We start from the raw sequence: 26,037 nt of genomic DNA, 5'->3' as shown, positions 1-26,037 counted from the left end.
TCCTCACAAGCATCCCATTGGCTGCAAGTGGATGTACAAAACCAAATTACATCCCGACGACACCATCGACAGGTATAAAGCACGCTTAGTTGCAAAAGGCTACAACCAGATTGAGGGGATCAACTATAGAGAAACGTTCGCTCCTGTTGCCAAGCTTACCACTGTTCGAATTTTACTTAATCTTGCAGCTCTCCAACAATGGCATATACACCAGCTAGACATAAATAATGCGTTCCTTAATGGTGATCTTCTCAAAGATGTCTATATGAAACCACCTTCAGGCTTTGCAAAGCAAGGGGAGAAACGAGTATGCAAGCTTCACAAATCCTTGTATGGACTCAAACAAGCCTCACGCCAATGGTTTATCAAGCTGTCTACTTCCCTCAAACGTGCAGGGTTCATACAAAGCTGGTCAAACTACTCACTATTCACAAGGGACGACAATGGTCAGTTTACATGTTTACTCATGTATGTGGACGATATTATTTTTGCAGGGAACAACATACAGGCCATAACTAGCGTCAAGCAACAACTTGAAGACACAGGTTTCCTTGGAGCTAAGCCAGACAAAACACCTGTTGAGCAGAACTTGTCCCTCATGCAAGGAACTGGAGAACTACTTAGAAATCCAGCTTAGTATCGAAGGTTAGTAGGCAGATTAATTTACTTGACGATAACTAGGCCAGACTTAGTTTATTCGGTCCACATTCTTATCCAATATATGGGAAGCCCGAGACAGCCACATCTAGATGCAGCACATTATGTGTTGCGTTACATCAAGCAGGCCCCTGGCCAAGGCATTCTGTTGCCATCGCAAGGAAAGTTAGAGTTAACAGCCTACTGCGATGTCGACTGGGCAAGGTGCAAAGACACGAGTTGCTCAATATTAGGATATTGCATTTTCCTTGGAAATGCACCAGTGTCATGGAAGAGCAAGAAACAACACACTATGTCCATTACTTGCTGCGAGATTACATGGCTACGGAATGTACTTAAGGATCTAAAAATCACATGTGATAATCCAAATTTGTTTATGGCCGTCGCAATCCATATTTCTTCCAATCTGGTGTTCCATGTACGTACTAAGCACATCGAGATCGATTGTCATGTCGTACGAGAAAAGGTACAAAATGGAGTAGTGATGCCAGTTCACATCGGAACAAAGGACCAACCAGCTGACATGTTTATTAAACCACTTAGACCTAGTCAGTTCATACTTTTCCTATCCAAGTTAGGAGTGATTAACATTTACACTCCTCACTTGAGAGGGAGTATTAAGGATTAGAGAAGTTTTTAGACCTCTACTTAAAATAGGACTCTATATTTAGTATAGATTAGAACTTCTTTTTCTTACGTTTGTAAAAAGTCATATGAACTCTTTCTCCTTTATATATTAGATCTTTAAGACTTATATATACTATAATATTTTCATTCTGTTAATTAAGAAATGAAGTTGTTGATATCATAAATCTTTTTACTTGTCATTCTCTTCCATCATATTCTTTCCAAGATTTTTGATCCACAATAAATGGATTTACATATTGGCTTGCTTTCGTGGCTACTCCCAAAGTTAAATAAATTAAGGAATGGGATGGATTTTGAAATTTTGGGTTTTGTCTTATAATTAAAAATGTGGCTACAAAATGGCACGAATTCGAGGCAGGAATGGCTAATATTTGTCCTAATCATATATAGGTGGTTTTATGTCCGCCCCATGTGCTGATTATATGTCTAAAAATAATATTAAATTATAAAAATTGTATATATTAATTAATTTATATATGGATTTTAAATATATAATCTGACCCACCAAAAAAGTATATAATTTGACTAAAATACTTTTTATTTATCCTAATTTTTTTTAATATTATTTATCTTAATTTTTTAATAATTTTTTCCTAAAAAAATTAAAAATAGAATTTTTGATATTTAAAATTCAAATATAATAAAATAAAACCAAAACTGACAGATAGTAATTAAAGGGAGACAATTATTTATATAATTTGAGTCAGTTCTGAGAAAATAAATGATAAAAATAATTATTTAATACTTTTCTATATAATTTGAAAAAGTGTTAAATATCTAAACCAAATAAGGATTTTGAGATTTATTAATCTTTGGCCTAATAGGTTTGGACTTGGATTTAAATATAAGCAGTCGAATTCAAGTTAAATTCCAATTGTTGAGATCATTTTAACCTCGTTCTAAGAATCTTCCTGCGACTTGCCTTATAACATCGCCGATTTCTTCCATTCTTTTCGTTTTCAAACTCGCCGATTTTCTTAAAAGTTTCCAGTCAACTTTTCCCTGCTGCGCTCCTCTGCCATCCTCCCCCTTACGCGCCTCCTTCTGGAACTTTTTATATTTAATACGTCCATGTCATCCTAATAAGCAAAAACAGTCAAACGCGTGAATTCCACGCGTTGCTAAGCCCCTCTCTCTTTCCACCGCCTCATCGCCTGCCTTATTTATAAACTCAAATTTCTCTTCTTTATTATCAGAACTTCTTTTGTTTTTTTCTTTCTTCTCTCTCTCTTAACCGGATCTGGAAGCTTCAAAACTATGTCGTCGGCGACAGCAACGACGTCGTATTGGTGTTACAGATGCACTCGCTTTATCTCCGTTCTACCCTCGGAAGAAAACCCCGATATCTCGTGTCCTCACTGTGACGGTGGATTCATCGAAGAGATCGAAACAAGCAATTCTCAGTCTGACAACCCTCATCGTCGGTTCATGTACATGCTACCTGAGAATAACAACAACAATAATAGTAGTGGCAGTAGAAGAAGCCGACACGGTCTGGGTCGGATCCCGACTCTCAGATTTCGGCGTAACAACGGCGATCGTTCTCCGTTTAATCCAGTTATAGTCCTGCGTGGAAGCACGGCATCGCCTGAAGAAAACAGCGAAGAAGGAGGAAACAATAGTAGTTACGAGTTTTACTACGATGATGGGTCCGGGTCGGGTTTGAGACCCGTACCCGCAAGTATGTCGGAGTTTTTGATGGGATCTGGGTTTGATAGGCTGTTAGAGCAGTTAGCACAGATAGAAGTGAACGGATTTGGGAGGGTTGGGAATCCACCGGCGTCGAAAGCGGTAGTGGAGTCGATGCCAATTGTCGACGTAACCGACGCGCATGTGGCTGCCGAGGCGCACTGCGCAGTTTGTAAAGAGGCGTTTGAGCTTGGTAGCGAAGCGCGTGAGATGCCGTGTAAGCATATTTATCATTCTGATTGTATATTGCCTTGGTTAGCTTTGAGAAATTCTTGCCCTGTTTGTCGGTTTGAGATGCCTACAGATGTCGAAAGCTCTGATAATAGTAGTAACAGCAATAATAACATTAATAGTACGGAGGAGTCGGAGGAGATTGTGGGCTTGACTATATGGAGATTACCGGGAGGCGGGTTTGCTGTGGGGAGGTTTACTGGTGGAAGAAGAGGAGGAGGAGAAAGGGAGTTTCCGGGAGTGTTTACAGAGATGGATGGTGGGTTTAGTGGTGGAAATGCTCCTCCCAGGAGGGTGTCTTGGGTTAGTAGAAGTAGCAGAGGAAGAGAGAGTAGCGGTAGTGGTGGTGGTGGTAGTGGGTTTGGGTTAAGAAGGGTTTTTCGTGGGTTGGTTTCGTTGGTAAGGAGAATTGGGTCCAATTCTTCTTCTACTTCGAGGACTAGTCCTGATTCTGAAATGGGTTCTATTAGTAGAAGCAATTCAAGTCATTCAAGTTCTGGTTTTGGTAGATATGTAAGCAGAAGAAGGAGAGGTTTGGATTTGGAAGTTGAGAATGGGACGGATAGATGGTGATTATTATTTGTATCAGAAGCTATTTCCTTTTTTCTTTTTTTGTTTTTTTATCATTGTATATAGAATTAAACAGCCAAGATTTTTATATTGATTGTATTCAATTTTACTTCTTTTCCCCATTAAGGTTTGCAAAAATACTGAATCTTTTCTAATTTTGATTTATTGAGGGGCACTAGTAGAAGAATATTGGTTTTCCCCTTCAGTATTGTATGGCAAATGAACAAAAAAAATTTGTTGCGCTCTGAAGATATGGAAAAGATTATGTATTTGGAGATTGACAATGTTGTTCGAATTAGGAAAAGAAAAATGTGCAAGTGTAGTAGAGAGAAGAAAGCATTGCCCAAGAGTTGCTATTCTTATTTGTAAGCTTTAATTATTTCCCTTTCTTGTCATTCATTAATGAGATCTATTCTTTGATTACTTTGTTAAAGATCACTCTTTTTGTGTTATGCTGGTTTGGAGGTTTAGTGGAAAATTTATCTGTATTCAGGGGCATGGGCAGGCTTTACATGATATAAAGAATGTAAATTGGAGTTGAGCTGAATGGATTAATCCGATTTAGTAGCCAAATTCTGCTGCTATTTTTATGCTTGTAAATGGCATGTTTGATCCTTTTCTTGACAAAATGATGTGCTCCTGGAATTGTGGCCATGTTAGCTCAAAAAGCACTAATTTTCATCATGTGCTACCTAGTTCTGAGAGCTCCTCCTTTTGCTTTTTACCTTTCCTTATCATAGTGGCCTAGATGTGTATGCATTATCTTTTTCTATTGGGAATTTTTAGTGTTTGTAGATGGTGTGTATGTGGTCATGTATCCATGAATGTGAATTCTGTGTATGCAAGTGTATGCATGGCCAGTCCTCCCAGCAGTGGAGTTGAAATAGCTCATTGATGCCCATTGTCCATATCTTTCTACTAAACAACAGCATATATGTTTTTTTTTTTTTTTTGGGTTAGAACCAAAATGGCAGCCCTAAGACCTCTGCATGACTTGGAAAGCATTTGAATAATGCATAAGAAAACGGCCTAGTAAAAGAGAGTGCACGGTGCCTGTTTTCATTTTGTGTCGGATCTTTCATTATGTCTTGACCTGAAGATTTAGGGACCATGCAATTTAAGAAGAGAACTGTGTACCTATTAACTTACAACGGATAATTTCTGAACACCTTTGTAAATGCTATAAAGAGAACATATGTTTGGACCACTTTTTAGGTTAATAGAGATTTTGGACTTTAACCTTTGCAGGCAGGCAACGGTAATATCATGTCTCTTTGCTTTGCAAGTTTTGCTACAATGTCAGTATCTCTTCCTGATAAGTGAAGAAAGCAAACATAATCATCCTGATTCTTTAACTACCCATTTGGCAATTTCCAAGTTATCTCGATAGAAAACTCAGCTGCCTGTCCCAGATAATTTCCTGCTAAAGTCACTTGGATTGGATTCATACTTCATATTACACTGATTCTTTTTGTTTTTGTTTTTGTTTTTGATAAAAGTCAAACAAGTGATTAGAAAATTATATAGTGACAGAAGAATGAACTAAATTTAGCAATTTCTCCCTGAATTCCAGCTCCAGCTTACAAATGTCTGGCTGGTTGAAAGTATATTTATGGCCCAGCTGGGATTTGCACCATATCCTTAAGCATCTTTATTTAAATAAATAAAAGAAGAACCCAATTGAGATTCTTGTCCTTTTCAATCTACCAAACTAGACAAGATGCAGTAATCACAATCCAGTCAGCTATCCCTACTTCAAAACAAAACTTATACCGAAAGAAACATGAAAAATGCTGTTTGAGAGCTGGAGAGTATAGCCCATTAATTGGGTCTCTTCTCAAGTGAGCTTCTTTTCATTTTATTTTTTTGGTTCCCTTACATGTGTTATAATTATGGGTTGCTTTTAGATCTTTCATTTTCTTTTATTGTTATCAAACCATGTGTTATGGGCGTACGGTTTTTAATGGAAAATGATTTCCATTCCTCATTAGAGATTTTTATAATACGGGATTTCGTAATTTATTGCTATTTTAAAAAATATATATTTTTATGTGTTTGTTGAATGAAAATTTATAGAATTTAGATCAAGTTTATGAATTTTTTTTAGTAATTTATATTTAAACATTTTAATATGTTAAATTTATAAAAAAAATTATATATTAAATTTTTAATATAAATTTGGTCTAAATTTTATATTTTCGTTGAATAAGTATGCAAAGACATCATAAAAGAGTTGTGTTATTACAGGGCTTGTTTGGTTTAGCTGATCAATACAACTAGTAGCTGGTGGCTGATAGATGGTTGATAAATTAAACTGTTTGGTAGAATTTTATTAGCAATTATTACTAGTATGAGTATAATTTATCGTTAAATATATTTTATTTTATTATATTATATTTAATGATACAAATTAATAAAAATAATTTATAGTTAATTTTCTTTAGATAAACTATATTTATTATTAAAAATATTTATAAAAATTATTTTAAAAGTAGAAATTTAAGTTTAAATTCTACTAATAGAAATTTTTAATTTTAAATACCATAATTTAAAATACTATAATTATTTAACTATTAAAAATAATTTTAAAATAATATTATTTATTTTAAAATATAAAAATCTAATTATATGAGATCAATTTAAAGTAAGTTATTATTAATAAGTTTTAATAAGGATAGTGTCCAAATAAATAAAATTAGTTATCAACTGATAAGAAAAAACTCTAAAATAGAGCTGATACAATCAGCAGCTGATTGATACTAAATCAGCTATCAACTGTTGTTTCTTAAGTCTGTATCAAACGCTTTAATATAGATGTTCAGTGAAAAATAACTATTAGCTGTATCAAACTTCTGAACCAAACACCTTCATAAACTACAACATCCTCGAATTAACCTTCTTTTATTAATTCTAATAACGATATAACTGTTGCACTTTTCATTAATTTGATATTTTAGTTTCTAGATTGAATTTATTTTTTTATAATACTTATTTGGTTCGGGACTAAACTACATCAATACATACGATAGGTGAAGGAAAGACCCCCATTTTATTTAATAGCGCTTGGGGAATGCTATGCAATATGTCAATTGGATTCAGAAAGAAAATTCAGCCAATCATATGGCTAATTTTGAAGTTGTGGTGGCAACTAATCTTGTGACGAAGATCATAGATTGAAAGCTATTCGAAAAATAATAAAAATTCAACAGACAACCATAAAATTTAAAATGATTGTTGATTAGTTAAGGGCTTTATTGCTGGGTGATGTAAATAGGAATAGGATTACAAAATGGTCGACTTGCCAATGATAGATCAATTAATAATTTTCCCTTAATAGTCCTAGAAAGCCGGCTTGAAATTATGGTGAGATTAACAATGAAGATGTCCGACTTATAAATTCTAGCAGTTCGTCTTGGTGGTGGTAAATCATTTAGAAGGAACCAGTAGCAAAGTTATAGAGGGGATGTGTAATACCCTGAATTTTTATATATTTAATAATGAGTTTTTATTTAAGTTAATTTTAGCTTTATTTTTATTCGGTTTAATTGTAATGATTTAAATACAAATTTTGAATGTTCATGTTAGATAAATAAATGAGTTATTTTCCATATCCAATTAGTTTGATTTTTTTTTAAGGAGTTAATTAAATAAATTATTTGAGGAATAAATTATATTTTATTTGGTTATTCAAAATTTTCCCAAATGTGTATATATATATATATAAATAAAATTATATATTGGAAAAATTATAGTAGAAATTGTAAAGGATGTTTATAAAAGAATTTTGGAGAAAATTGGTATTATAATTGATTAGTAGTATTAAATTTTAAGTTGGAAATTTATTTTGGAATAAAGCTAAAGGAAAGTTTAGGGGTTAAATTGAAATTCTGTAGGATGAAATTGTAAGTAATTAAGGAAGTTGAGGGACCAAATGGTAATAAGGAAAAGTTCGGGGGCCTAATATCGATATTGAAAGGAAAGAAAATCGGGGAAGAAGAGAGAGGGAGAGAGAGTGGGCGTCGCGCGTGAAGAAGAAGGAGGAGGGGCCGGGTCGTCCATCCAGTGGCCGGGCAAGCGCATCGGTGGCCGGCACCATGAGGTGGCGAATCGCGAAAGAGTGAGGCAACAGTTCGGCGTCGTTCGGCGGCCTTTCCGGCCGATCTCGGTGCCGATCGACTCCTCTCGCTCTTAGCTTTGTTTTGGCGGCAGCGGTGTCGACAGTGGTAGCCGGAAACGGAAGATCCGGTGGAGAGAGAAAATGGAGGCAGCCGAGGTTTTTCGACTTTTCCGAGCTCCCATGAGGATGGACGATCGGAGGACATATCTCGACTCTCCTCAGCTCAAGCTTCGCGATGGCACTGGTTTCGAGGCAATCGGGCTCCGTTTGTAAATCGACGGCCGAGATCGTCCGCAAATCTCTCTGGACGATCGGGTGTCAGATCAGAAAATTGGAAGTGGAGATCATCGTCAGCGCGTCGTTGTGAGTCCGATGGTGTGTCCGGATTGTCGATCGGACTCCGGCGGCAGGAGGCGAGTCGACCGAGCGTCTCGGTAATTTTCTCTGGCCGTTGATCTTGGAAATTCTTTGATTTAATTTGTGTGTCTATTGATTGTATTGAGTATTTAATGATATTTGTGAGTCATAAATAATTGTCAGTTTGCCTGCCATAGTCGTATTTTTGTACTGTGTGGCGGAGTCGGGAAATAGTGAAGTTTGGGGACCCGACTCCCGTTGTTTGAATTGTTGGATATTTGCAGTATTTTTCTGGCAGGTCCTGGACCCGTTTTTATGGGGGGGTAATGTTCGTGTTGTAGGGGAGGTTCTGCTGGATTTTCGGTAGAATTCTCTAGAGTCGAGATTCTTAGACAGTCAGTCCTAGGAGTCTAGACCTAGGATTAATGATCGATTGTTTCAGCGTTTTGATAAATTGTTTTCCATGACTAGATTGTCCGTTTGTTCGGCTCGCTCCAACTGAGGCACCGGAGCAGAGCTAGGAGGTCGCCCAATTCTGTGAGTTAAAGTCATTTAATCATTGCACTATTGCTAAGTCTGATTTTAATATGCTATTTTGAAACTTTATGCTTAATATGGTTATTAGTATCGCAACGTAAATAATTTTACTGGATTATTAATTATTGAAAATAATATAAGTATTATTATAGTAATGTTATAATAATACCAAATATATTCAGTTTTCCACATGAGTTGCCTGATGTCTTACTCTTAATTGTTAATCGTTATTTTGATATGGTTGAATAATTTCATTATACAATGATATTTATTAAATGGATGATTGCGTTTTGGGAGATGTGGCTTTCGTAGAACATGCCACCTGGTGGGTTGCATCAGGACCGCGTGCGCACCGGTAATGATCAAAGACAGTGTAATAAGGTTATTATGGATTTGTTTGCCCGATCGAGCATTGCTCTGCAGAGTTCGATTGATTAGGAGTTAAGGTCCCGATCGAGCAACGCTCTGGTGCCGGCTTATTTGGAATTCAAGTGTTCGGAGGTAAGGACCCTGATCGAGCTTGCTCTCTGGGGCGCCCGGACTGTTGGATTAAGAGAGCCGAAAGGCTACTAGAATTGGGGTTAGGGTTCTACTGAGCCACTCGTCCCGTAAAAGTAAATATATATTTTTATTTATTTATTTATTATGGTATTTGATTATAATGTGATTTGTATTTACGTGCATGGTTTGATATACTAATTTGAATAATCTATATTTTCTGAGAAGAATACAATAGTCCCCAGATTATTTGATTTTAACTCACTCTCGAGACTGACAGTCTCATTTTTACTGTTTTTCAGATTCGTGACCTGACTCCTTCATCATCGGGTGATGTATTTGATTTGGTATGTAAATTGGTAAATCTTAGATTCTCTGCAGTAGTAATTAGTAGATGTATCAGTTGTAAATTTTTATGAGTTTCGGGTCTCGCCTAATTTTTCTGGCAGACCGAAGTATTTATGTAGAATGTAGCTATTAAGATAATTTGTGGCTTTAATAATATAAATTTGAGATGAAATTTGTTTAAGTCAGTGAGTGTCAGGCTTACTACTGGTTTCGGTGGCCTTACGCCTACCCATTTCCTAGTGCCGGTCACGGGCCCACCGGTGGGGTCGTGACAGGATGATAAGTTTAAGTTGAAAGTAAGTTAGTGGCTTTCCAATTAAGGTGGGGAGCATCTATTTGGTGAAAATGGTTGAGAAAGACTAGACTAAGAGAAGGTCGCATAAACATAGCATAGGATATAACAATTACTGAGGGGCTCTAGATGTAATGAGATAAGACATAGATTAAGTATTGTCTAAGGAGGAAAGCAATCAATATAGTTAAGAAGGAAATGAGAGACTCAATTAAGGATGAGGTATATTATGGTCCTCATAGTGAGAATGAAAGAGATTATTATGATTCCGAAAAAAAATATGTGTAGTAATAATATCTTAAAAGAGTGGAGATGATTCTCAATAACACACTCTCTTTGCACAAGGTATATGGTGAAAGATAATTTATGTAGTCTTAATATCGATAATAGTATTTGTAGCAACGGGATATAAAAACCACAATTAACTCTTAAGGTAGATCTTAATCCTTAAAAATTATAATTAACTCTTGAGGTAGATCTTAATCCTTACACCGTTGAAGGAATTCGAATTACTGAATATTGCAAGGCATCCTTTTATATTGGTAAGTACTCATCATAATGTTATTGATATGGTAAATCTCAGTAGTGATGTGAATGCATCATCATATTGATTTGTTTTTGGTGCTAGCCTACCTAATTTACCATATTACAAGATGAGTTTTAAGGACAATAAAATATTGTTGGATAAGGTAAAGAATGTTGAGTAAAGGCATATTAAGGATAGCATGAGTTAATCATGAATGCTAGCATTATTGACGTTGAAGAAAGATAGAATTTAGAGGATGTATGTTGACAAGATGATTATTTTTTACCGCAAGTGCATATTCTTAATTTCTATACTTGATGATATGACTGATCAAATTAATAGGGTTGTGAACTTTACCAAGATTGATCCTAGAATTGGATATAGATCATCAAATCAGAATTCGTCTAAAAGATGAGTGGAAGACTACTTTCAAGAGAATAGATGATCTATAGGAGTGGTTAATCATATGCTATTTAAACTAACTAATGCACCAAACACATTAATGGAGCTAATGAATCAAATATTTAGATATTTTATTGGCAAATTCATTGTGGTCCAGCTTGATGATACTTTATATATAACAAATCTGTTGATAACCATGTGAGTATATTATCAAAATATTATATACGTTCAAAGAGACTATGCTTTATGTTGATTTGAAAAAAAATACTTTATGAGCAAAGTTTATTATTCTTAAGGTTTATAGTGAGCAAAAAGAAGATTAAAATACACAAGAAGAAGGTGAAAGCTTTTACAGAGGGGCCTAACCTTAAGAAAATGAGTGATGTGTGAAGCTTTTATGGGGCTGACAATCTTTTGCAGTCAATTTGTAGTGTTGCACTTATTACTGAGTGTTCAAAGAAGATGGAATTTCAATAGAGTGAAAAACAAGAGTAGAATTTGCTCAAATAAAAAAGAATTATGAACAACTGGAGGCTTCGCTTTGCTAGGCTTTTGACAAACTATTCAAGATTAAATGTGATACTAGTGGAACTGACATGGGGTTGTTTAGAAAAATAGACTAATAATATCCTTTAGTTAAAAGTTATACGAGTCAAGGAAGAAACAGTCTATCAATGATAAGAATTTTATATGATTTTGAGGACTTTGAAAATATTGAAAAAGTTATTGAGTTAATTAGTATCTTTCGAGATTTGTAAAAATATACTGGTCAGACTCATTTTTTTAAAAGACATTAAAACACCTATAATGTTTTGGTTTATTAATTAAATTTTTTTATGTTAATAACACTATAAATTCTTCAGGAAGCAGTGTCTCAATCAAGTAAAATCTAAACTCGAACTTTAGAGCTTCTTGGTTCGATGATCAAAGATTAACAATAGTCTCACTTTCTCCTACTTGTAGCATTTGGCGTTGGATTTTTCATTTGACTGTTGCTACTGCCTTCTATATTAGCAACAATCGTGCCATACACAGACAAACTACTAATTGATATATTTGAATGAGTATATGAATAGGTTTTTCCTAAACCATTATTTGGAAAAGAGGAGAGAGGATAGGAAAAGGAAAGATATGTGTAGAGAAAAATGGTGGAGAAAACATATTTGGAAGAGTGGAAAAAAAATAGAAATAAAAAAATATAAACAGTAAAACTATATTTAGTATAGGGTAATGGACTGTAATGTAATTAATTAAGTTAGAAATCAAAGAAAAAAAATGAAATATAATGTATTCATCATTTCATTACACCATATTTGATCATGTAAGTGATAAATGAATATAATATAATAACCATTATATTTTTAATTTTTAATATTTTCCAATGATAATATATCTATTATTATTATAATATAAGAAACTCGAAATTTAATAATTTAAGAAATAAACTGTACTTTTTAAATAATTCTCATAATCTATAAAAAAATTAATTTAATTTTTAAATTATCTTCTTCAAAAAATGGTGGAAAAAGGAAAGAGAGGTGAAAAAAAGGGTGGAGGAAACGTTCCCTCATCTGAGAAAATGAGAAAATCAGAAAAAAAGAGAATATAAATACTACAAAGATTTTCTTGCACATTAATTGTAGTTAATAGTAAACAAAAGAAAATTAATAATTCTAAAAATAAATTTATAATATTCTTATAAATATTTTATAAATTAGTTTCATAAAAAATTAATCTTACAATTATGTTTCAATAATGTCATATAATATAATTTCTTTTAATAAATTATTATATAATTTATCGTATTTTTATTTTAGACTTTATGATTTATTTTTTACCATTTTAATATTCTGTGAATATTAAAGTTAGTAAGTAACAACTAAATTGCATAAAAAATTATGACGTAGCATGCAATAGTCGTTATTTTTTTAATTATCAGTTCAGCATTTATTAACAATGTTATATAATTTGATTGTTATTTGCTAAGAATCATATTCACATAATCTTAAAATAACAACGACCAAATCACATATTTTATAATAAAAATAAGTTAAATTATAAAATAATTCATTGAAACTTTTTCTATACATAAAATAGATGGTTACAAAGAGTAAAACAGTAATTTAAATTTAAGAAACTTTTCTATTCTTCATTTTCTATAATTTTCCAAACAAAAACAAGAAATAAGAGATTCAGAAAGAAATTCACCTTTTTCTTTTCTATTTATTTCTCCATTTCTCTTTACACCCTTTCTTTCTCTAACTTACATTTTTCCCCCTCGAGACACTGATAAATCCGTTCAAAAATAAAAACACCTGTTGAATTAGTAGATAAAGTATTTCAGTAAAATCAATAGGGGAGGGAGGGAGCTGACTTAAGTCGTGGCGATGGGTGGCTTGAGTTTAAGTTGATGTGTCAACCTCTAGAAGTGTCTGGAACAGCCACCTTAAATTATGGGAAAAGAAATCCACAGATCAAACCCCATTTCGGAAAAGCTTATTAATAATAAACACCTGCTGCTTGCTAGTTATTATTACTCTCACTCTCTCTGCAGCATTATCACCTTTGATCTCCATTTCTTCTGATGCTTTTGCCTCCCTGTGTTCCATAAATACCTTTCTTGATCTGCATTTTAGGTAAGGGATCTTTTCTTCTTCTTTAATTTCTTATGCAGCTTTTGCATCATATGTCATTTCATCTTTGATCATATTAGTAAAAAAGCAAAATGAACGTATTTCAGATATGATTTTTGTTTCTTTTAAGCTTCTGCTTGTTGGGTTTCTTTAATTATTTTGTTAATTTTGATTATAGAAGATAAACCCAATATTTATTTATCTGTTTGTTGTCGGTTGAAGAAGAGTAGCAGACGACTGGTCGTTTTCTGATATTGGTCATTAGAAAGTGTACTATAGTTTAAACGAGTTGTATATAGATGGCTATTTATGCTAATTAGCTGTTTGTAAACAGTATTATCTAGGAAAATTCTTCTTCCGTCTGGGTATATTTTCTTACTTATATACCAGGCTGATAGATATCTCTATACCAAACTGATAAATGATGGCACATATTTATTAGATTTATATAATTAAGCATGTATCGATGGTTTAATTCTAAAGTATAAAACACTCTTATATGTGTCTCTTTTTTTTTGTATTCGTTGCGGTATATACTCCCGGTGTTTAAATGACATGTGTTCAAGATAATGGTTGCAGAAAAAAATGATAATAAACATAAAATTACGAGTTTGTTTGGCTTACTTTCTTATAAACAATTATATATTTGTAAATGGATTTTTTTGTGTACTTTGGTGTATTGCATCTAGGGGTTGAATGAGTGATAAATATGGATAAATAACTTGTTTATTAATATTCAGTATACTTGTCAGTTATTTAAGAGTTGGAGGCAAAATACAGGGATTAGTCAAGAACAACCTGAGCTTTGAGAAAAAAATAAAACAAAGTCCTTTTTTTTTTTCTTCTCTTTTCTTGAGATTTGATTTTTCAGAACTGCTTTTCTCCAAAAGCAGATAAACCAATAATGTTTCTAGAAACAAAATAAGTTTTTACAAGAGCAGTTTTTAAAAGATAAAAAAAAATAAAATTGACCTATTAATAGAAGTATTCAAAACTTTTAACAGTCAATTACAATCCCTGATTATCATGCTTTTTAAATGTCTGGTCATTTTGATATTACATTGTGATTCTAATCCTTTTCCTACCCGAAAACCTGAAAATCCAGCTTAAGTTTGTGTGAAAATAGTTTATGGCTGATAGATGAGTCATTGGTATTAGATGATATGTGTCAATCATTGAACCTCATGTTTAAAACATTCAAGCTATGTGTAATTCACCTATTTATTAAGGAATATATACATGGAAGCATGGGCGGATGCAAGATTTGAAATGAGTGGGGACTAACAATAAAACTTATAATTAATAATTTTTTTATTCGATAATCCTTTTTAAGTACTATGTTTTGATACTTTGAACTATATGTTTAATATCAACTCAATTTAATATCAATAAATATAATGCTGATATCATTAGCAAATATGCCCCATAAATAAATAAAATGTTTCTTTGGTTGATTAATTTTTAGAAAGCTTACAGTTTTCTTTTTTTTTGAGAAAAAAGCTTACTAGTATTCATAATATTAAAAAATTAAGAAAATATGAAATTTCAAATAATCTTTATAAACAATTTTTTTTTTAAATTTTCAAAAAAAGAAAAAAAGAAAAAGAATTAATCTCAGTGGACCCCCACTCATCTTCACCTAGGGTCTGCTCAAGCATGGAAGGGGACATATAAGTCTTATCCAAGTTCATAAGTATAATCCAATCCTCCCCAAAAGGTAACCCCACCAAAAATTTCCAATATATTTAAACCCCCATTTGGATAATTTATTTTTTGTATTTGGAATTTCACTCAGAACTTGAATAGTGAAGTAGTCACTTTATATTATCTTCCACTGGACTTCTCTTAGTATTGTTCTTGTAAGCAATTTGCAGGCAGCCATCATGAGTTTTGGATTTCGAGGTTCAAGAGGAGATGTTGAAACTGGATTTCCTACCTTTTTCACTGAACGACCTAATCTGGTAAGTCTTAATCTTCCATTTTTATTTTCATATAATATGCTTTACAGTTAATTTGGATTATGCAATAATATTAATAACATAATTTTTGTAATTACTTTTATCAGCGTATTCATACTGCGCGTCCTGTTAATTCCAATTCGCTTGCTTTTCTTGTCACAGGTAATGTTAATTTGTGATCTCTATCATAATCTTATTATCCTAAGTATTTTAAACCTTAAATTCTAATTTAAATTTTATATTCAGCAGTTCTTTTGCTGTTTATGATTTTGAACTCTCACCAAATATCACCAAATTTCCTGGTATGTATATATCTGAATATGTTTTGTATAAAATAACATTTAATTAAGAGTAAGGTTTTTATTTAATGTCTTTATGTGTGATTGTAGCTTTGGATAGTTGTTATTGTTTTTCTGATGGCAACGAGTTTGAGAATCTTTGCTACTTGTCAACAACCTCGATCTCATACAGCAGCTGCTAGTGGTTTAGTAGGTCATACTGAATTGCGTTTGCATATGCCACCATCAGTTGCTTTTGCAACAAGGGGACGATTACAAGGACTTAGACTTCAGCTTGCTCTTCTTGACCATGAATTTGATGACCTAGGTATTGGTGGTTTATCTAGCTTGTGTGCTAGGTGGAAGTAGGCCTCTTGTTCGATTTTGAATGTGTATGTGCTGAAATTTGATTTTACTTAATTGTGCTGGGGAAGATTATGAAACCCTCAGAGCTCTGGATTCTGATAATGCTTCTGCGGCGCATTCAATGAGTGAGGAGGAGATTAATGCCTTGCCTGTTCACAAGTATAAGGTTCCTAGATCTGAGAAGTAAGTTTGGATGATCCCTTTGATGCTTCTTTTCCCTCCTTCTTTTCACCTTGAAATGATATAGCGAGATGACTCATGATTTTTTCACAACAGTGCCTGCACATCCCAGCAGCAGGCGTCATCTTCTTCGGCTCCAACAGAGGTAACTTTTTTCCCTTTATATCCATAATCAATTATATTGATCATGGGTCTTTCATTTGTGGTAATTATCCATTTGCCAATATAACAAAGGAAAGAAAATTAGATACTTCATAAATGAGGCATCCATTGTATTACCTAATTTTATTTTTCCACATGCTGGGGACATGGTGATGATGAACCATGGTCACATGCCACACATCGTCTATCCAAGACTCTTCACTGACCTACCCATCCCAGTAATCTTGCTAATTTATCAAAGTTATGTGGGATGTTAGGGTATCATAGATAATTGTTTAGTCTCATTCTATGGTCACCTCTTCTGGCCAATGATAACTAGTTAAGCTACTAAAGGTTTCTCTGGTATGCTAATTGCTTTCAGGTTCTGTCCCCCCTCATTTTAGTCAAAAAAACTAATTCTTTTAGGTGATAAATCCTTGTGGGGTTTAGGCTAAAGCATATTGTCAAGATCTTTTATGAATCTCCCCATCAGCTGTAAATATAATAGTATAAATGATATGTACAATATCAGGACTAAATGTCTAAAGAGGTTCTTTTAATATCCTGGGAAAATGAGGACTTTTCCTGAAGATTGTTATTCAGTTACAAGAAAAGAAAGGAATATACATAAACTACAATACTCATTCGGAATTGTGGTAAATAGTCTTGGTCTGTGGACTTCAATCATGAAAAGTTGAATGAACTGCAGCAAAATATATGGAATTTGATAGATATTTGTCCTGCAATGTATTAGTCCTCTTCAGCTTACAGTATTTCCAGCCCTTCGTAGCCATTGTATAAATTGATCTAGCTTTCATACAGTTTTGCCAAGGTAGTCACCTCTATCATTTGATCAAGAAGAAAATCCACCTTCATACTTATACACACACACATAAGATTAGCGTACCTCACCTATCTGTAATTCTAATGGTCTGGGCATTAAGGGATTTTGAGTTATTACTGTTTTCTCTTTTGTGGTTAAGCATTGGTGTCTTACTTTAAGCTTTGTGAGCAGATGACGCAAGACTCTAGAAAGTCAGAGGGGACTGTGAAGGCTTTAGAAGATGAATTAACATGCTCTATATGTTTGGAGCAAGTTAACAAGGGAGAAATTGTTCGCAGCTTGCCATGTTTGCATCAGGTTCATCCTGTTCTCCTATCATGCAATCTTTATCTGTGCAACAATTAATTATATGTCGTCTAAAGTCTTTAAATTACTTAAGGTGATAATGTGGATTCCGTCAAGTTGCTTGTACAAATTTTTTACACTTGATTTAAAAGTTTATGAATTGCAGATATGTAGCATCGTCACTGAAGTTATCAGTTTCTCTAATTTGAGAAGAGTACCCTTATTGTTTTTCTTTTCAAATGGTTGCTTAGTTGAGTGACTTCATGAGGCAAATGTTGTTATACTGGCATGTATGCCAGTGAAGCTATATGTTGTTTTGATTACTAGAATCACCCCTTTTGCATTTTGCAGTTTCATACAAATTGCATTGATCCATGGTTGCGGCAACAAGGCACATGTCCTGTGTGTAAATTTCGGATTGGTTCAGGATGGCAGGAAAGCGCAGAGAGCATTTCAGATGGTTCAGATATGGTCTAGTGGCTGCTTTCAATTATGCATTCTGTATAGAAAAATTAGAATATTCTATGATCTTGTCATTTTGCATAAAAAATGAATGTAAATAAGCAAACATTTTGCTGAATTTAGAATGTGAAAGTTTATTTAGATGCTTAAATTTAGCTCAAAAGCCTTTAAATACAAGTGGCACCTTAATTAAGAGGCAGGTGCTGGACATTATTGTAATAGGATGTATTTCGAACTTAAGATAGGAGACGACAAGTGGCAGCGGTATGGGCTCTCCTCCCTGCTGGACGTGACAATATGGGCTCTCCTCCGCTGTGGATGCAGCAGTTCTGGGCGCTCTTGTGGAAAATTGCCCTCAAGAAATCGTTTCTCTCAGGATTTGAAGCCACCTGATGAAAGCCGTTCCCGCTGGGCTACTATCCTAAGCTGTTAATGTGGGATATATATATATACTTGCCATTAAACTTAGTAACAAAAAAACTTCTATAAAGAAAGATAAAATAAAAAAGCTTATAATATTTTCTCAATAACATATTCAAACTCTATTTTAAATAGTTGATCTTGGTTATGTTGGGTCGGCTTTTACTTGGTCGCGGGAGTTAATTCTTGTAATATCAATAGTGCTCGATTGGACCATGTTCTTTGTAATGCTCATTGGAAGAGTGCCTTTCCTCAAGCTTCAGGTTTTCATTTGCCGAGACATTGTTCTGATCACTGTCCTTTGAAGTTGGCTTCATCTTTTAGCTCTAGTGCTTCGGGCCCTGGGCACTTTCCGCTTGAAGCAGCCTGGTTAACTCATCCTAACTTTCATAATATGATTTCTCAATCTTGGGATCATTCTAAGCAGTTTTTGAGAACAATACAATTCTGGCCAAGAACCTTACTAAATGGAATTCTGAAAGCCTTGGAAATATTTTCAGGAGGAAAAGATGGCTCTGGGCACGTGCCATCCAACACCATTTAGCATCTTCTCCTAATCCAGGGCTTGTAAAGCTAGAGAAGAAACTTCGACAAGAGTTGGATTTGGTTCTTCATCAAAAAGAAGTTCACTGGTTTCAGAAATCAAGGCGGGATTGGATCATGTCTAGTGATAGAAATACTAAGTATTTTCATCTATCTACTCTTGTTCGCCGTAGTAAGAATGTTATCCAAGGGTTCTTGGATAAAAGCTAGATAATGAGGAATGTGTCTGGGACTAAGAGCAGCTTAAATCCATGGCTTATAATTTTTTTCTCCAACTTTTATTATATTGAGGAAGGTATCTGATTCTTTTCACCTGCTGCCAAATGGTTGTTTCCCTCAGTTATCTCAGCATGCCCATGATCTTCTGGACATAATAGAATATGTATGTCATCAATTGGAACTAAACACCTGTAAAGCTAGTATATTTTTTTGTGTTTTTTGTGTATATGGCAAACATTGTAAGAAAACATGTTTAGAGAAAATCAATAATATTTTTTCCTCTCCCAAACTTTGACATGGTATCAGAGCTGCTGCGTCCTGGAAAATAAATTGTTCTTCCTCTTGCTGCTGGGTCTGCTGGTTCTTGCTGTTCTTCTTCTTGCTGCTAAGTCTGCTGCGTGCGTCTTCTTGCTGCTGGGTCTGCTTTGATTGACTGTGTTGTTCTTCTTCTTGCTGCGTGCAGTCGACTACTGGGTCTGCTGAAAACACGTCGACTGTGCGTTTGCTGTGTTGTGCATCTGCTGCGTGCGTCTGTTGTTCGACTACTGTGTAGACTGTTGTGTGTCTGCTGCTTGACTGATTCCTTGGGTGTCTTTCACCTGGTTCGCTTTGAAAATAAACAGAGATGGGGCGCACAGTTGATTTCGTCGGTAATGCCTCAGTGTGGCTGCCGTTTTGTGTCTTGTTTCAAGAACATTGATGTGCGACTTAGAGTTGGTGCGCAAGAAGAACAGTTGGTGAGCAGCTGGTGAGCCGCAAGAACAGTTGGTAAGTCGGAAATTTTATCGAACAGTTGGTGAGCAGGACGAAACTTTTGATTTTGTTTGGATTCTACTGGTAGTTGGGGGAGGATTGCAGTTGTAGTCGTATTATCAAATGCTGCATTCTGGGCAGCGTTATATGCACGTGCTGCGTCGTTAGGTGTTTGTTTCAGCCATTGTGTGTGTGACGGGATTGGTAGTGCTGAGTTTCTTAACTCGTTTGCCCATATTGCTATGGGTCAAGATCGAGTTATTGCAGATTTAAAATATAAACCCGTTTGGGATCGTCATCTTCTTGATCCTATAAAACCCTGTTATCGATCTCTTTCACTATTAGGCCGCATCAACAGCTACGACAGTTAGTATGTGATTAGCCACTGCAACAGAAAGAGATGCATATGTCTTGGTAAATGATGCAACTATAGCTATTACGGTAGTTTTCTTTTGGGGTTGGCTTCCTGAAGCCTTTTGAGTTCTGGAAGAAGCGTTTGTTACAGGGGTTTATTCTAACCTTTTTAAGTGGGCAGTGATCTTTTCAATGGTTACTGAAGATTTTAATTCTATACAAACCTTTAAAATTGATGATCAGAATAGTGAATATTACATCCACCCAAATGAAAATCCAATTCCCATGTTAACTTCATATCAATTAATTGGCAATAACTATCATAGTTGGGCACAATCTATGAAGATGTCTTTGATTTCAAAGAACAAATTTCAATTTGTTAATGGTTCAATTAAGGTTCATAGGGAAGAAGATCCTTCTTACAACGCTTGCTTGAAATGCAACAATCTTGTGCTTTCCTGGTTACAGAGGTCCCTTAATACAGAAATTGGGCAAAGTGTAATGTGGCTGGACTATGCATATGATCTTTGGGCAGACTTATATGATCGTTTTTCACAAGGGGACCTTATAAGGATTTCTGATCTTCAGCAGGAATTCTTCTCTCTGCAACAAGGTAACCTTTCTGTTACTACTTATCACACCCACTTGAAGATCTTATGGGATGAGATATGTAATTTGAGACCTCTACATGCTTGTGAGTGTTCTGCTAATAAGTATAGGAAACAAGATTTTATCCTAAAGTTGCTTAAAGGGTTAAATGAGAACTTTTCTGTCCAAAGGTCTCAGATTCTTATGATGAAACTAATGCCCCCTGTGAATGAAATATTTGCTATTGTGATTCAACATGAAAGGTCTTTGAGTGCTGCTACAGTTTCTTGTGATTCAAACATACTGCTTGTCGGGAAATTCAATATGAACACTCGAAGTAGAGCGATTGGTTTTAACCTTGAACATAATCAACACTTGAAGAATATGAATGGTTTTAGACCGAAGATGGAAAACCAACAACTCAACCTTGGTAACAGTCAAAAAAGATTTTTTGGCAATTCTGGAACTTTTCCAAACAATGGGGCCAAGAAGCCTACCTGCACTTTCTGTGGAATGTATGGGCATCCTCTTGACAAGTGTTACAGAAAGAATGGATTCCAATCGGGATACAAGGGAACAAGCAAGAATTTTCAGAATTCTACAAACCAGATTGCATCTTTTCCTTTTGACAATCATAATTTTTCAACTACTGAACAGTTGGCATATCATATGAATTATGACAATCATAACTCTTCTCACAAATCTGGTGATGATGGTCCTATTACTTTTACAAGGGATCGGTATAATAGTCTGATGCCAATAATTCAAGAAAAGGCAGTTGATTCTCATAATGCAGCCAACTCCCAGATCAATGCCTTATCCTCTGTCTTCGATCCTATTGCTAAAAAAGGTATTGTCCTATATTGTTATAAGAAATTCCACAATAGGAAATGGATTGTAGATTCAGGAACTACCGATCACATTACTAATTCTCTCAGTTTTTTCAAAAGGCATTACAAAGTTTTTGACAAATATGTGAAGTTGCCTAATAATGAATTAGTTCAGGTTACACGTATAGGCACTGTAGAATTATCACCCTCTTTGATTCTTCATAAGGTTTTCTACATACTAAATTTTGCTTTTAATCTCATCTCCACTTTGCAGTTAACCAAAAACAACATTTATTCTCTCATTTTTTCTTCCAACTTTTGTTATATTCAGGACATGAAACTTTGGAATGACTGGTATAGCTAAGCAAGTGAATGGATTGTATCAGCTTTTACAACAAGAAGATAGTGAGAAGTTTTTAAATTCATTTCCTATTAGTTGTAATGTCGTTGCTTTTACTCTGTGGCATAACAGACTAGGCCACCTTTCTAAACAAGTAATGAAATCTCTTGATCAGTTTCATAATGTTGTGATTAATGATAATTGCTTTGAATGTGAAGTTTGTAATTTGGCTAAACAAAAAAGGCCCACTTTTCTTGTTAGCAATTCTTTTTCTACTTCAATTTTTTATCTTGTTCATTTAGACATTTGGGGACCCTTTCCTGTTAAAAGCATATATGGTCATTCATATTTTTTAACCGTAGTTGATGACAAGAGTAGATTCCTGTGGATTTATCCTATGAAGCTTAAGTCAGAAGCTAGACATTTAATCATTGATTTTTACCATCTTGTTGAAACTCAGTTCTCAATCAAGATTAAATGCTTTAGAACCGATAACGGGAAAGAATTTGAAATGACCGATTTTTACAAATCAAAAGGGATTGTTCACCAAACTTCTTTTACCTATACACCTCAACAAAATAGTATTGTTGAGAGAAAACACCAGCATATTCTCTCTGTTGCACGGAGTTTAAGGATTCAAGCCAATCTCCATCTTTGTTTTTGGACTGATTCTCTCCTGCATGCTACCTTTTTAATTAACAGGACTCCAACACCAGTTTTAAACCAGCCTACTCCTTTTGAGATTCTTTTTAAGGTCAAACCTTCTTATGATCAGCTCAAAGTCTTTGGTTGTTTAGCATTTGCTTCTGTTTTACCTCATCCTATGACAAAAATGCGTCCTAGAGCAATCAAGTGTGTTTTCATTGGTTTTCCTAAAAACACTAAAGGTTACAGAGTATACAATTTAGAGGATAAAAGCATTTTTGTCTCTAGAGATGTAACATTTACAGAAAACAAGTTCCCATTTAAAGAGTTTTTTGCTACAATACCATCCAATGATGTTCTTATTCCTGTTTATCAAAATGAAAGTTTACTTGAAGATTTCAAGAGGGCAGATTCATAGACAGTTGATCCACTCTATTCATCTACTGCTGAAATACAGTCTCCTCTAATTGATTCAGGTACTATTCCTCAACCCTCTTCCAGACCTACTAGAAATATTCACCTACCATCAAAGTTTCATGATTTTGAAGTTTCTTTGCCCAAACCTAGAACCACACCACATCGTATTTCTCAAATTCTATCTTATGAAAAGATCTCACCTCAGTACCAGTCCTATATATGTAATACATCAATATTACCTGAACCAAAAAATTATAATCAGGCAATCTCACATACTTGTTGGAAACAAGCAATGGCTGAAGAAATAGCTGCTTTAGAAGAAAGTAATACCTGGGAATTAGTTCCTTTACCCAAGGGCAAACAGACTATTGATTGTAAATAGGTGTATAAAACAAAGCTTAAAGCTGATGGAACATTAGAACGATACAAAGCAAGGCTTGTGGCTAAGGGATACACTCAAAGGTCTGGAATTGACTTTCTCGATACGTTTAGTCCTGTAGCAAAGATCACCACAATCAGAACTCTTATGGTTGTAGCTGCTACAAAGGACTGGAACCTTTGTCAGCTTGATATCAACAACGCCTTTTTGCATGGTGACTTACAAGAGGAGATCTACATGGATTTGCCCCCTGGTTTTCAACCTATGCAGTCTAATACGGTTTGCAAACTAAAGAAGAGCTTATATGGATTGAAACAAGCAAGCATGCAATGGAATGAAAAACTAACTGCTGCATTACATACTCAGATGTTTAAACAGGCTACATCAGACTCCTCTCTCTTTACCAAAGGTACTGGATCAAATTTCATTGCTTTAGCTATTTATGTGGATGACATTGTCTTAGCAAGTTCGGACATGACATAAATTGTAAAGATAAAAAGATTACTGCATGATACTTTCCAAATTAAGGATCTTGGAGAACTAAAATTTTTTCTTGGATTAGAGGTTGCCAGGTCCAAAACCGGTAGTAATCTATGCCAGAGAAAATACACTTTAGATCTTTCGCAAGAGACTGGTTTTCTCGTACTGACACCGATAGCATCCACTGAGAAATTATCTAGAACAGGGGGGCAGGTTCTCAAAGACATTACAGCATACAAAAGTCTAGTTGGCAAGCTGCTGTACCTGACCCATACTAGGCCTGACATAGCATATGCAGGACAACAGTTATCTCAGTTCCTTCAAGCCCCTACAGATATTCATTTGACCTCAGCTCATAGAGTTCTCCAGTATTTGAAAGGGACTTCAGGACAGGGCTTCATTTTCCCAACAACAGGTGATCTCCGACTTAAAGTTTTCAGCGATTCTAATTGGGCTTCATGCCCTGATTCCCGAAAGTCTATCACTGGATTTTGTGTTTTTCTCAGTTCAGCATTGATCTCATGGAAGTCAAAGAAACAACAAACAGTCTTACGCTCTTCAATTGAAGCAGAATATAGAGCTATAGCTGCAGTGACATGTGAGATACAATGGCTTCACTTTCTCCTTCAGGATTTGCAGCTCCCCTTTTCTCCAGCAAATCTGAATTGTGACAACTTGTCTGCCATCAGAATTGCTGAGAATCCTATATATCATGCAAGGACCAAGCATATAGAAATTGATTGCTACCTCATCCGAGAGAAAATTCAACGTGGAATCATCCATCTTATACGAGTCCCTTCATCAAAACAACTGGCTGATTCCTTTACAAAGCCTCTTCTTACAACTCTGTTCCAAGCTTCCATTTCTAAGTTGGGCATCCAGAATTTGTATGCTCCAACTTGAGGGGGGCTAATAGAATATGTATGTCACCAATAGGAACTAGACACGTGTAAAGCTAGTATATTTTTTTGTATTTTTTGTGTATATAGCAAACATTGTAAGAAAACATGTATAGAGAAAATCAATAATATTTTTTCCTCTCCCAAACTTTGATAGGACAAGCCATTTTCTAGTGATGATGTTCATAATGCATTATTCGACATGGCTCCATTTAAGGTCATTATTAAGACTTTGGTGAACCGTTTGAAAGGTTTTTTGGCTGATATCATTGCTATAACTCAATATAGCTTTGTTCCAGGCCGTCAAATTACGGGTAATACTGTTATCTTTCAGGAAATTGTTCATTCTATGCGCACCAGGCGATCAGGTATAGGGCAGATGTTGATTAAGATAGATTTGGAGAAAGCTTATGATCGGCTTTCTTGGAATTTCATTCAAAATACTCTTGAAGAAGTGGGTCTTAACACATCTTGGGTTCGTAACATCATGGCTTGCATTTCAATTGCTTCTATGGCTGTTTGTTGGAATGGCTTAAAGCTTGATAGTTTTGCTCCTCCTCACGGTGTTCGTCAAGGTTGCCCTATATCCCCATATCTGTTTGTTCTCTGTGTTGAAAGGTTATCACATCTTATTAATAAGGCAGTTTCAGATGGTTCTTGGAAGCCAATTAGAGTCGCTAGGATAGGGCCTGACCTTTCTCACCGTTTTTTTGCGGATGATATGGTTTTAATGGCTGAAGCTTCTTCTCAGCAAATGCAGGTTATTCTTAAAATTCTGGATGTACTTTGCAAGTGCTCTGGCCAAAAAAGTGAATTTTTCAAAGTCTAATATTTTTGTGAGCAACAATGTTGATCAGAATCTGGCCAATGTGCACTGTGCCCCTCCTCTGAGACGCTTGCTCATCTGTTCCGAGATTGCCACTTTGCAGTTCAGGTATGGAAGGCATTTCTTTCCCATCTGACTTTGTGTGTCAGCAATCCATGGACTTTAGGGGGTGGATTGACTTTAGGGAGAGATTTATTTGCTGTTATTCTTTGGTGGCTTTGGAAATGGACGTGAGACTACATTTCTAGAAATCGAGTGTGTGATGTTGCTCATAAAGTTGACCGGATTAACTCTTATTTTGGGCAAGTTGAGACAGCCTTGAGAG

The 26,037-nt window shown here is 35.0% G+C and overlaps 3 protein-coding genes across 5 annotated transcripts; all 3 read left to right on the top strand.

The window, feature by feature from the left end:
* Positions 1-2,489: 2,489 nt before the first annotated feature.
* LOC8284132 (E3 ubiquitin-protein ligase RDUF1) lies at positions 2,490-4,228 on the top strand. The gene has a single exon (XM_015720007.3). It carries the CDS (start codon positions 2,563-2,565, stop codon positions 3,796-3,798), a length of 1,236 nt encoding a protein of 411 aa, XP_015575493.2. The 5' UTR covers positions 2,490-2,562; the 3' UTR covers positions 3,799-4,228.
* An 8,926-nt stretch (positions 4,229-13,154) lies between these two features.
* LOC8284133 (E3 ubiquitin-protein ligase SDIR1) lies at positions 13,155-18,170 on the top strand. 3 transcript variants are annotated; one of them, XM_015720026.3, is made up of 9 exons: positions 13,155-13,508; positions 15,380-15,466; positions 15,571-15,625; positions 15,710-15,765; positions 15,853-16,069; positions 16,176-16,290; positions 16,384-16,432; positions 17,444-17,569; positions 17,909-18,170. In XM_015720026.3, exons 2-9 carry the CDS (start codon positions 15,389-15,391, stop codon positions 18,032-18,034), a joined length of 822 nt encoding a protein of 273 aa, XP_015575512.2. In that variant the 5' UTR covers positions 13,155-13,508; positions 15,380-15,388; the 3' UTR covers positions 18,035-18,170. The 3 variants fall into 3 exon arrangements, with proteins under 3 accessions (XP_015575512.2, XP_015575514.2, XP_015575513.2); XM_015720028.3 differs by having other exon boundaries at positions 13,160-13,508; positions 15,713-15,765; XM_015720027.3 differs by lacking the exon at positions 13,155-13,508 and adding an exon at positions 15,020-15,222.
* Positions 18,171-18,323: 153 nt separating this feature from the next.
* LOC125370687 lies at positions 18,324-22,237 on the top strand. The gene is made up of 2 exons (XM_048377154.1): positions 18,324-21,746; positions 22,058-22,237. Exons 1-2 carry the CDS (start codon positions 20,501-20,503, stop codon positions 22,075-22,077), a joined length of 1,266 nt encoding a protein of 421 aa, XP_048233111.1. The 5' UTR covers positions 18,324-20,500; the 3' UTR covers positions 22,078-22,237.
* Positions 22,238-26,037: the final 3,800 nt, after the last annotated feature.

The sequence above is a fragment of the Ricinus communis genome, chromosome 1 (assembly GCF_019578655.1).
Source record: "Ricinus communis isolate WT05 ecotype wild-type chromosome 1, ASM1957865v1, whole genome shotgun sequence".
In the NCBI taxonomy this organism is placed as follows: Eukaryota; Viridiplantae; Streptophyta; class Magnoliopsida; order Malpighiales; family Euphorbiaceae; genus Ricinus; species Ricinus communis.
The sequence above is the reverse complement of the archived record's forward strand: the minus strand, read 5'-3'. Positions and strand labels throughout refer to the sequence as shown.

Coding starts and splice junctions, on each gene's coding strand:
- LOC125370687 (XM_048377154.1), top strand. CDS start 20,501: ATGGTTACTGAAGATTTTAATTCTATACAAACCTTTAAAATTGATGAT. Junction 21,747..22,057: donor CGATCCTATTGCTAAAAAAG/GTATTGTCCTAT, acceptor TGTTATATTCAG/GACATGAAACTTTGGAATGA.
- LOC8284132 (XM_015720007.3), top strand. CDS start 2,563: ATGTCGTCGGCGACAGCAACGACGTCGTATTGGTGTTACAGATGCACT.
- LOC8284133 (XM_015720026.3), top strand. CDS start 15,389: ATGAGTTTTGGATTTCGAGGTTCAAGAGGAGATGTTGAAACTGGATTT. Junction 15,467..15,570: donor TCACTGAACGACCTAATCTG/GTAAGTCTTAAT, acceptor TACTTTTATCAG/CGTATTCATACTGCGCGTCC. Junction 17,570..17,908: donor GCTTGCCATGTTTGCATCAG/GTTCATCCTGTT, acceptor TGCATTTTGCAG/TTTCATACAAATTGCATTGA.